Raw genomic sequence first — 12,400 nt, 5'->3', positions numbered from 1 at the left:
GTTTTACAATTCTGCCTTCCTATCCTACCCAAACCTAGCTCCAAATAGCTCACAAGTTCCATAACAGGGCAGGGACTGTGATTTCCCTTTCAGAAAAATGTTAGGTCCCTCCCTGTGAGAATATGGTAAAAGAGGAGGATTCTGCTTTTCAAAAGTAATGTTTTTATCAGTAAACATTTTAGTTATATCAAAGATAATATTTTAGGACTGAAAATTATGTTCCCAATCATTGTTTGTTCTAACAGAAAAGATGAAAACAAAACAAAATGGGAGCTGATTAGATCTGCCTTCTTTCTGTGGCATATTAGTATTACATCATTTTTCCCAAGCAGTGGTTCCATCATTTCCTGATTGGATTTTTTCCCCCTGACTCCAAACGTAACTTTAAAAAAATCCATTTTGTGGTCTTTGGGTGCTTCTTCATTTTCAAATCATTCTGGGCTTAATCTAAAAGAAGAGTTACAAGACTATGACATTATTTTGTCATTTGTTATGTCCTTTAAAATTTTAATTAGAACACATCTGACAGAGGCGTCAGAGGCAAACTTTTGTTCCTTTTATTTGTGCTCAGACAGAATGACCATTTTTAGAAATTTCAGCCCCTTAGAAGTAACTGATTTTTTAATTCTTTAGCCACACAATAATAAAGGCTTACTTTCTAGATTTCATGAGATCTGCTTTTCTAAAATACAAGAAAAATCATGTGACTATCCCAAACATTCCTTCTTCATGATTAGAGACCCCAAGGGAAAAGGCCCATTATGCAAACCTACCCATCACTTCCACATCACTTACTGCAGTGTTATTCCTAATTCAGTAGGAAGCCGTCTCCCCTGTTGTCTCAGTGTTTTAGGAGACTGTACTGATTTTAAAGCATCAAGAATTTGTCAAATTATTTTCTATCAATCAAAAGATTTTTTTAAATTAGCACCACATACGGTAATTGTGCCACAGACGACAATTAACAACATCCTGACTGTCCTCACAGAAAAGAAGCAAATACATTCTATCACGGTGTGTATATGTAAACCTCAAATACATACATAAGCAAATAATTTTGGTTTGGTAGCAGAAGATGTTGGCTGAATTCTCATTCACTCATTTCAATGAATGCATAATTGCTTCGTGACTACAATGTGTCACTGTTTAGGTGTTTTAGGTGCTTCGTGACTACAATGTGACACTGTCAGGTGTCAGAGAACAATCAAGAGTCTGAGCTCATGGAACTTACGTTTTAGTTGGGGAAACAGACAACATATAAATACTGAGCACGTCAGGTGGTGGTGGATATTCCAGAGAAAAACAAAGCATGGTAAAGAGGCCAGAGAATGCCAGAGTGAGGGGCAACGATTATTACAGCATAGCTAAAAGGGTCTCACTGTGGACACTTGAGAGGAGATCTATAGGAAATGACGATGTACAAAAACCTGACAAAAGAGTATTCCAGAGGGATCCCTGAAGTGGGAGCACATTTGGCACATACTAGAAGAAGAATAAGGAGGCCAGAGTAGCTAGAATGAAGTGCGGGAAAAGAAAATGGAAGAAAATTAAAAAGTCAGAGTGGGGGCCACCGTGTAGAAATGTCCAGGCCACTGTGAAGATTTTGGCTTTTCTCTAAGCAAGGTGAGGAGATCCTGATATAGTAATGATAAGAGCCAAGTCACATTTCAAAAAGATCATTCCGGCTCCTATGTGGAGAACAGACTACAGGGAGGAAAGACATGAGTTATGTGGCTACTAGAACAATCTAGGTGAAAGGTCATTGTGGCTTAGACCAGGGTGGTAGCAGTTAGGAACGTGATGAGGGTGGTCAGAGTCTGGTCACAGTCTCAAAGTGGAGCCAAGAAAATATGTTAGTAAGATACATGTGAGGGAATGACCAGGGGGAGAATGGAAAAGGGAGGAGAGGACAAGATGGATAGAGGAAGAAGCAGTCAGTGAAGAAGAAAATTCTAACTGGTAAAGTGCTATAAAAAATTGGTTAGTATTTTAAACTGTTGAATTCCTAAAGATTTCTAGGTAGAGAGAGAGTGAAGCAAAACCAGGCAAACTCAGTCCCTTAAAATAACTCACAAAATAAATAAAAAGTCAAGAAAAACAAAAGGTAAAAAATTCCACCATTCACTGAATAAGGATGAATTATAGTTGTATATTATAAACTCTGAAATGTGGCAGCCAAGAACTGAGACTCCTAACCCCACTGTAATTACTTCATCCCCCAAAAGTTAGAAAGAGAAAATGAGTTGACAGAATTCTTAGAACTCTAATATGCTTAAATTTGTACAGAAATAGATTTGGGGGGTGGAGAAAGTACATAACATGTGAGAGATAGATAAGACAAAACACTTATTCTGAAAGAAAACCTAATATAATTTTCCATAGGTACTTTGTTATACAAAATAACAATATGAACTTATTAAAAGAGAGCAAACACATTGCATGAAATGAAAAATGAAATTGCAGCACTAAGGAAACAAACTGAGAACTATGACAATATCATTACAGATCTAATAAATAAATCAGAAGGAACTGAACAGTCCAAGACTAAATAAACAATTGGCAGCACTAGAACTGCAGGACAGAAAGCAAATACTGCAAACCTTGATAAAGTTAAAATTTTCAAGTGAGGGGTTGGGGAAGAGAGGAAGGAGGGGAAAGTTGCCTCTACCTCTCAAGGCATTAATTAATGCAGAAATAATAACATGACTCTAACTTCTGAATGTTTTTTGTAATTTTTTTGTTTTTCTAATTATTTTTCTTTGATCTTTTAGTAACTACTATCTCTTATAGTACAGAAACACTTATTTAAGGTATTCCCTTCAGTTGTAAGTGTTTGTTCTGTTAAATTCAAATAAAACTTAAAATTAATACCTAAGCTTAAAAAGTGTATGACCCCATTCTTATCAAACACTCTCTCTCTCCCCCTCGTATCTTCCCAGCTAGTCATTCAGCCATCATTTCTCTATCCGTTCTTCTATTTGGAGATACAGAGATGTCTGAAATGATGTTCCCCAAAGTTAAAAAGCAATGGTTATCTTCAGGTGGTTACTAAGGTAATTTATTGCTTTCTTCTCTTTTTTTCCTTATTACTTAAACATATATCCTTCTGTTTAAGTAATAAAAAAAAAAAATAGTCATGTTCTCAAAAAGAGAGAGCGAGGCAGGAAAGAAGAAAAACTATCTTCCCATGACCATGCTAGTTAATGTGAATAAGGAATAACCCAGAGAGGCTCTGCCCTTCTTACTCTCAAATCAAGGTCGCGGTCCTCAATACTACAGTGAGATCTCCAGACAACAAAGTTGGTGAAGCCCAAGAGTCTGTGAAATAATCTGAAAGCAGGGCACAGACACTACTATTGTTATCAGGATGAAAATAACATAAAGGCTGCATCTTGATGACTTTATAGGCTGCTTTTTTCGTATTCTCCTAGAGCTCTCATTTACTTTTTCTGATTTTTAAGGACCCACAGGTCAGTTTTTGTTCTAAAGCTTCTGGTCACTGAATCCGGAGACACTCTGCAAGGTGGGTGGCTGCCCAGCCCAAAGCGGAAACAGTTCCAAGCTGAGGATTTCGTCATAGTTCTACATTCCAGTAATTCAAGATGTCTGCACCTTACTGCTCCACAGTTACTTAGTTCTGCGCAACACGTGGGACCACCAGCTTAAAGCCACTCCTGCAGAGTTCTGAGCACACAGCTCTCCCACAGGAAGAGATAAATGTGGCAGTTGTGTTAAGAGGCACAAAACAAAACTCAACTCATCCCTAGGTTTGTAAAGCGCTACTTAGGTCAAAATATATTCCAGTATATTCCATATAAACTTGCTTGCATGATTTTGTACAAGTCCCTGATCAATTACCATTGAAAATAAACAAGCCAGCACTCTGACTTGAAATGGCAGATTTTTAAATGTGAAATTCCCCAGGAACGACAGCTGGGCCCAGGCAAATCCTTAAAATTAAAGCAGATAATCATCTCCATTCTACGCATGCTCATAATACTTACCAGAATATACCTGGGCAGAAGCCTACTGAAGAAGCCTTTCCTGCTTCTGGCAGGGAAACACCTCCGAAAGCGGTTTCTTAGGTTCATAGAGCTAATTACACCCAGGGTAGTCCACAGATTTTGAAACCTTAACTATCAACTTTGTATTTTATGTGTTTCAATTCTTTTCAGGACATGTGTACAGTCTGAATCCCATTTTACCAGCAATACTTTTCTATTTCATTATGAAGACTCTACTTTTAAGAGGCTAGTCCTCAAATCAGAAGTAACATTAGCCCAAGAATGAAGTAAGTCAAAATAGTCATTCATAGATTGTTATCAAGTTTTACCCAACTTATTTTTATATACTCAAAGTGTAGAAAAGGAAGGTTATAGGCACATCTCAAATGCACTCATAAGAATTGTTATTAGTAATACTGTTAGTATAACACCTAGAATGTTTGTCAGGGTTAAGGAAGCCACTCTACAAACAAACGAGGGATGTCTGTAGTAAAATGCAAAAGCCCACAGTCAATTTTAGACTGTTTACTATTCTACTCAAAGAAACCAAACATAATCTTGGGGCATTCATTCTATCCAAGCTCCTAAAGGCATTAGACTACACAAGACTAACTTGAACTTGAATACAAAGACTGGCTTAACTCAGTTATTAACCAAATCTCCCTGTTGCTTTCCTTCATAGATCATTATATTACTGGCTAGTTTTGTTTTTTTTCCCTCCAGAAAGATATTTTTTCAGTTCCCAGCATTATCTATCCTTGAACAAGCTGAATACTGTCGATATAGATCTAAGGAGAAGCCCTGAGTAAAATCAGTTATTAATAAAACTTTTATTTTATATTATTATTTGATATGTTTAATAAGGATTCTTTTTTAATATCCTTCCACATTACAATATTTTGCTTAATGAAAAAAGTTATAAGATACAAACGTTTATGATAGGATTATGTTTTTAAAAAGTTAAAAACTCTAGTATCCTGTCTGAAAAAGAAGTTTCATTTCATATCCTAACTCCTAGTTACCAAACTTCTTCTTATGGATAATTAAAAAAACAAAAAAGGTAAAAAGTGTTGCCATTTTCTCACATCCTAAAAGGACTCCAGATGCACACATCTCACTTTGGAGATCAATGCTCTCAACATCAATGGCAACATACATTAATCACGAGATAGTCAATGTTCTCTGTGGCAGGGCTTCCAATTTATATGTTTCGATTAAGAATTCTCTCTCCACCTACTACCAAAATACTGAAGGAAATACATTTTGGCATAGCATTCATTTGAAATAGAACAATATATATATAAAAAAACAACAATGCAGGCTTACATCTCTGGAGAACTTGGTTTAAGTTGTCCTGCATGATTTCTCTACATTTGGGAAGAGTATGTTCATTTGTTTCATGGATCATATTTTTCAAATTTTCAAGAACTCGCATTTCTCGAAGACCACGTTTTTCCTGTTAAAAGAAAGTAAATTACTAATACATACTGTGTCTTAATCTCAGTAATTACTTTCTGGGATTTCCAGCCAGGTTTCGGTTGTTACGCTATTACTTATTAATGAAATTTACACAGCTTTCTTCCAATTATTTGGCAATAAATGAAGTCACAACCTGGAGGTATTCTTTTTATTATGAAATGCTTCAAAAGTTGCAATATGAGTAATATTTTTATAGCAATGTTTAAAAGCGGGCATGAGAAACACTAAAAGAACAAAAAGAGGCCTAGAATGCCACATATTTTATTCTGTACAGCAAAGAAATTAGACACCCTTGATCTAATTTTAATTTTGTTGTTCTTACATCAAACACATAATAGCTCCCATTATTATGCTGTTTTTAAATCTAATTCCATTTTTCTCAAAAATGTGCAGTAAAGGTAACAACATGTAGATAATTCCCTATACAGAAAAGAGTTAACACTGACCCCTCCCCTTAGAAAGGCCCGCTTGCAAGGCTGGCCTTTGGCCAGGGGCTGGAAACTTGCCCAGTAAATAGTTCCCTACACTGGTATAAAACTTTCTATAAATGATAATGCACATCTTTTCTTCTGGGAGTCTAGAATTTTGATACATGCCAGGCACAGACTGCCTACCTGACCAATTGCCAATAAAATCCCTGGACTCCTAGACTTAGGTGAGTTTTTCTCGTAGGCATTTCACCTGTGTTGTCACAGCTCATTGCTGAGGAAATGTAGCACATACTGTGTGACTCCACTGAAGACTCTTGGAGGCTTCTGCCTGGTTTCCTCCATGCACCTGTCCCTTTGCTGATTTTGCTCTGCATCCTGACGTAATAAAGCCTACCCACCAGTATGACCATATGCTAAGGCCTGTTAGTCAGTCACTGAACCTGGATGTGGTCTTGAGGACCCCTGATACACCCCTCCTTCAGAAAACAGACTTTAACACTACCCTTCCACCACCACTTGAGGGTAGGCCAGATTTAGTGACTTGCTTCCAAAGAACAGAGTAGGGAAAGCAAAAAATACTGACTTCACAGTGAAGACAATGAAGGCTGACATCATCAGTGATGTCATGGTGATAACACATACCCTCTGATGTAATGTAACAAGGGCACTTCCCCAAAACCCATAACCCCAGTCTAATCTTAAGAAAAACATCAGACAAACACAGATTGGGGGGACATTCTACAGGCTACTGGCCAGTATTCAAGACTGTAAAGGTCATGAAAAACAAAGAAAGATAACTGTCACAGGCCAAAGAAGACTAGAAAGACAGACTAGAAACACAAGTAAATGCAGTGTGGTACCCTGGATTAGGTCCCAGAACAAAAAGAGGACTGCGATGGAAAAACTGATGAAACCCAAATAAAGTCTGGTATTTCATCAATAGTAATGTATCAATGTTTTACCCATTATATAAGATATTAATAGGGAGAGAAATTGAGTGAGGGGTACACGAGAACTATTTATACTACCTTAGCAACTTTACTGTCAGTCTAAAATTAATACAAAATAAAAAGTTTATTTAAAAAAGAAGGGTAGTAAACTTGATTGTAGGGAAATAAGTTAGTTGTATTACTGAGGTTTTTATTTTGTTCTGAGTCATTCTTATGGAGCAGCTATGGCCAGATTTTTACTATACTGTTTTTAGATTTTTTACTAAAATTTTTTCCATAGAATCTTTCTCAAAGAATCAAAAGCGAATACTGTACTTACCACCAATCAACAATTCTCAACTCCTGGCTTATTTCGTTCCCTCTATAACACTGCATACATTCTCCTGCCCACAATCCTAGATTCTTTTGAAGCAAATCCCAAACAGCACATCATTTCAACTGTAAATATTTCAACATCTTTAAAAGACAAAGACTCCTCTTAAAAAAAATATATAGTAAGACCACCTCTCTGTCCCCTTCTCTCCTCACACACACACTCTCTCTCTCTCACATGTACATGCACACTCAATAATAATTCTTTAGTACTATTAAATAACAACATAGTATTCCCATTTCCTCAAATGTCCTATTAATGTTCTTTTTTATCCCCATTTAAACCAAAATTGAACTAAAACCTATATATTGCAACTGGTTAATATGTTTCTTAAATCTTTTTTAATCTATAGATTTCCCCTCCATCACTCTTTTCTTTGCAATTTGTTGAAAAAATGTGAGTCATCTGTTCTGCAGTTTCCCACAGTCTGTTATTTGGCTGAATGAATCCCCGTGGTGTAATTTAACATATCCCTTTGTCTGTTCTCTTTCCTGTAAATTAGTAGTTAGAACTAGAGGCTTGATCAGATTCAGGGTTTTGTTTTTTTGTTTGCAAGAATATTTCAGAGGTGGGCTGTGTACTTTCAGCAGGATGTTGGTAGCATTCCGTCTTCATTTATCAGCAGAAATACCTCTGTAAAGAGAAATTTCCCCTCAACTATTTGGTTATTCTGAGGAATGCTTACATGTGAAAGGCAAAATAAAACACTTGATTATTTCCTCTTATTTAACAGATTTAAAAATAATGATTTGGTTCCCTAGTATTCTCTGAAGGTTTCTCTTTGTTTCTACGCATTCCTATGACTCACAGAATTAACATATTTGAAGTTTTCTAGCCATTACAGTATTTTTCCTTACTGGTGTTCGAACTGTCCTATCTTTGTCCAGTGGGAGCCCAGTCAGGTCGGCTCTGCAATGCTTTAGACAAAATTCTATGTTCTTTAGTAGCCTCTTTGCTTTCTGATATAACTGGGTGCACCAGGCTCACCTTGTACATTTCTGGACTCAGACTTGGAATCAGCAGGTCTCTAAACACCACTAATATTTAGAAATGGTATTTGAGAATGATCACTAGGGGTGTTCACTGCTACTGGGTCAGTCATTATTTCTAGGCCTTTCAGGGGATAAGGCTACAAAATAGGTTATGTGCTTTTTAAAAGACACATTTTAAGTTCATACTCAAAAAATAAGGTTTTTATTTACTGTTGTCCTACCCATTTCTTTGTAGTTGTCAAAACACCAACAGAACTACTCATTTGCTTTATCACCACTTCACTCAAATGACAAGGACGACACGAGCATCAACAACACGATTACTGAAAACAGCTTAAGGGTTTGTTTGCTTGTTGTTGCGGCGGCTGTTCTGAAGGGATATTCCACTAGGAACGTACGTCAAACTGCCCTGTTTTAACGTTACTTGGAACAGTTTCTCTCTGCATGGCAATGCCACCATCCAGAAACACAGGTTTGCTTTTTTTACATTTTACTTGATTTTTAGGGATTGTTCCTTAAAACTTAATTATCTTTTACGTAAAATATTTACATGTTTCCAAAATTACATCTATAAACAATATATATACAGTCAAAAAAGTCTAACTTTTATCCATGTCCTTTGCATTGTATTCCTTCCTAACTCTCTCTTTAGGTAATTATTTTAAAACTTTATCCTACCCCTGTCTTAAGTATAAGGATATACATCCACATACATACGTATACACACACACACACACACACACACAGAGGCATATATAAATGTGGATGTGGATGTATTTGATGTGAAAATGTCGGGGTTTGGAGTGAATGGTCAAGAAAGAATTCTTGAGGTGTCTCCAGTGCAAAAGGGTGGTTTTATTAAAGCCCGGGGACAGGACCCGTGGGCAGGAAGAACTGCATGGGGGTTGTGAGGGTTGATTGATTATATACTTTTAAGTTGGGAGGAGGTTAGGGAGAGCATAAGCCTCTAAGGAATTTGAGATCAGGCACATTCAGAGTGGTATGGCCATAGACATCTTCCTCTAAGGAATTTGGAAGCAAGGTTTCCAGGACCTTGAGGGGCTTGCTCTTATGAGGAAAAAGTGATTTACTACTACCTAGTAAACCCTTAGTCATGAGACCCTTCAAATGTTTATCAGGGGACCACATGTTTGAAGGATGATTGCTAACGTACAAAGAGATATGGGGGTAGAGAAAAGGAAGTTTCCAAAGGAATTTTTATGTTAAAGGAGACTTAACGGGATCCTGGAGGTTGGACTAATATTAAAGCTAAGGCTGCCTTTTGCCCTTAGCAAAGTATTAACATGGAGGCAGTTGAGTTCCGAGAAGAAGGTCACTCTGCCTGTCTCAAAGATTTGTCAATGGGCTGCAAGTTGTAAGAAAATTTAATTTTTTCCCTTTTGCCTTTGTTCTCCCCATCATATTTATTCATATGTATGTGTTAAGTATATATGTATGTTTCCAATTCCTTTCTTCTTAAATGGAAACATGATATACAGACTATTCTTATTTCATAAATAAACGCACACACATAATGTATATAACATTTTCAGGTGTGGTCATGTGGTCTATTTGTTCTCTTTTGATATCTCTTTCTAGTATTGAGAAGAATTTGGTGTTTTTGTTCTCATGGTTATATTTATATTCATACTTTATATAATAATACCCTTGGTCTCCACTTTTTTGGTTACTGTCTACTGGTTCCCTACTATAAGCAATATTAGTATTAGGATCATCTCCTTCTCTAGCTTTCTCACTCCTTCAGGATCCAATGTGAAACAGTATCCTTTTACTCCCAGTTAATATTTGTAAGGCAACAAGAGCCGGACCATATTCTCCTTTTCATATACACTTCCCTCAGCCTCCACCTTCTGGTAGACCGAGTCTGCACAGTCAGAAAGCAGTCACTGCATGTTATACTCTCTCCCTTAACAACTGCCATTCAGTCTTAGTTCTGTAAGTAAATAGATATTTAATGCTTACCAACTCTTGTTACGCAGAAGTCTTGCCAATCATTTTGGTCATCTGAAACTCACTCTGTGGATTATATAATAGGTTCCTCAGGAAAGGCTCATTTGAACAGTATTTGCAGAGTCCTGCATGACCCAGCAACAGTGGATTATATAGCTGCGGGTCAGTTAGGCTAGACATAAAATCCCTGGCTGTTCAAATCCATTGTCTTCTGGCATAAGACAGATAACGTCTGTTAACAATCAGGTTTTCTGGGGCGCCTGGGTGGCTCAGTCGGTTAAGCGGCTGCCTTCGGCTCAGGTCATGATCCCAGGGTCCTGGGATCGAGCCCCACATCGGGCTTCCTGCTCAGCGGAGAGCCTGCTTCTCCCTCTCCCTCTGCCTGCCGCTCTATTTGTGCTATTTCTCTCTGTCAAATAAATAAATAAATAAAATCTTAAAACCAAAAAGATCAGGTTTTCTTCCCCTAATAAAAGACACCCATTTTGTCTATATGCCCAAAGAAAAAAATTTTTTTTCTATAAAAACCAATAGATTAGGGCGCCTGGGTGGCTCAGTTGGTTGAGCGACTGCCTTCGGCTCAGGTCATGATCCTGGAGTCCCTGGATCGAGTCGGCATTGGGCTCCCTGCTCGGCAGGGAGCCTGCTTCTGCCTCTGACCCTCCCCCCTCTCATGTGCTCTCTCCCTCTCATTCTCTCTGTCTCAAATAAATAAATAAATAAAATCTTTAAAAAAAAAAAACCAATAGATTAAAAAATTTCTCAGTGTAGGCTCTTCTGGGTTAATTTTCCCTGACAGCAGTGTGCCCTTCCATAAAATTTCACTAGTACCTTCTTTCAGGAAAGTTTTCTTGAATTTTAGTTTTCACATTTGTTCTATTACACTGCTTTGGCTTTCTTCTCTAGCGGCTGATTATCAGGCATATATTGGACTGCATCTTCTGTATTTACTATCAATAACTATTCCTTTCTCTTGAATTCTTTTTATCTCTTTCACTCCGTCTTTTAAATTTCACATAAGGGCTATCCATTGTGTTTATTCACTCTTACGTTCCTTCGAGTTTAGTTTTCATTCCTGAAATAATTTTTAAAATTACTTTTTCCTGAATTTTTCACCTTAGCTTTTGTTTTTTCCATTTCTGTTTTAGCCAATTAATTTTGAGTTTTTCTGATTCTGATTTATACCATTTTTTTCCTCACTTCTAATAATTTTCTTATGCTTCCCAAGCTCATTTTAAGTATTAGGTTACAGTTTTTACCTTTTTTTGTGGTCATACCTACACTCATTGCCTTAAAGGACATTACTGTTATGGGATTTGACTCCTGCTTACTTTTAAGTGAAATTAGTTTTCCTCTATTTCTAGAAGGGAGGGGTGGTCAGGACAGTCTTTCTAACTTCAAAGGTCTAGAACTCCCTTTTCCTGCTGTTTCACAAAGTATTCAATCTCCTTTAGTTTCTCTAGAACACCATTCTAGACGGGTGTTTTGGTTTGTGAGTTTCAAACTCACAGGTGGCTTCAGCCCATTAGACTTTTCTGTGGTCTGCTATCACTCACTCAGAAATTAGAGCCTGTGAAGTCCCCTCCGAAGGTTCTGCTTTCTCCTTAGAATGGCCCTTCAAGCAATCCTGATGGTAATTTTGAGGTTTTCTAGCATTCAAGGCTTCACAAGACCCTCAGCCATTCTTCCATGTCTTCCTCCAGTTTCTGATTCCACAGAAGCCTTTTTTGGTGATTTGGTCATTTGGTATTTGGGGGATACGTTGCTCCCTGGTTTTATTACAGATGTTGCCTGGTTTTGCTATTCTAGTTGCTCTATCTCTGTAGCCAGATTGAAGTGAAAAAACAAACCAACTATGTCATAGCTGCTGTCACCTTCCCCCCACGGCACTGGAATCTGAATGAATCAAGACTATAGAGATTATTGCATTCCTTATGGTACATTTTTTCTTTATCAAGATGCAAAGGAGTGGTCTCTCAATTCAAATACAAAGACAATGAAGAACAGAAAGGGGAGTTCTGCAGTTCTACTCAAAGTATAGGTCTTACTCCAGGGTCCATGGATGGGCTTTGGGATTCCAGAATGCCCCTGAAATTGTACTCAAATTGAATATATATGTCTTCTACACACCTTCCTGGGAGAAAAAAATTCTCCAAGGAGACCATGACCTACTAAAGTTAAGAAACACTATCAAAGTTGA

At 37.4% G+C, this 12,400-nt stretch overlaps 1 protein-coding gene across 11 annotated transcripts in view; it reads right to left on the bottom strand.

The window, feature by feature from the left end:
- BLOC1S5 (biogenesis of lysosomal organelles complex 1 subunit 5) overlaps positions 1-12,400 on the bottom strand; it is a 126,421-nt gene that overhangs the window by 97,906 nt on the left and 16,115 nt on the right. For 5 of the 11 annotated variants that reach the window (XR_010413507.1, XM_064597187.1, XM_045866397.3 and 2 more), the window contains one exon: positions 5,331-5,460. The exons of the other annotated variants lie outside the window; for them this stretch is intronic. Coding sequence is in view for 4 of the 5 variants with exons in the window: in XM_064597187.1 (XP_064453257.1) it covers positions 5,331-5,460 (130 nt within the window). In the remaining variant the exon portion in view is untranslated. The remainder of the gene's footprint in view (positions 1-5,330; positions 5,461-12,400) is intronic. 11 annotated transcript variants of the gene reach the window in all.

Source organism: Mirounga angustirostris, unplaced genomic scaffold (assembly GCF_029215605.1).
Source record: "Mirounga angustirostris isolate CCGP_5_RB_7025 unplaced genomic scaffold, mMirAng1.0.hap1 SCAF_8, whole genome shotgun sequence".
Classification (NCBI taxonomy): domain Eukaryota; kingdom Metazoa; phylum Chordata; class Mammalia; order Carnivora; family Phocidae; genus Mirounga; species Mirounga angustirostris.
This window is presented reverse-complemented; position numbering and strand designations above follow the sequence as displayed.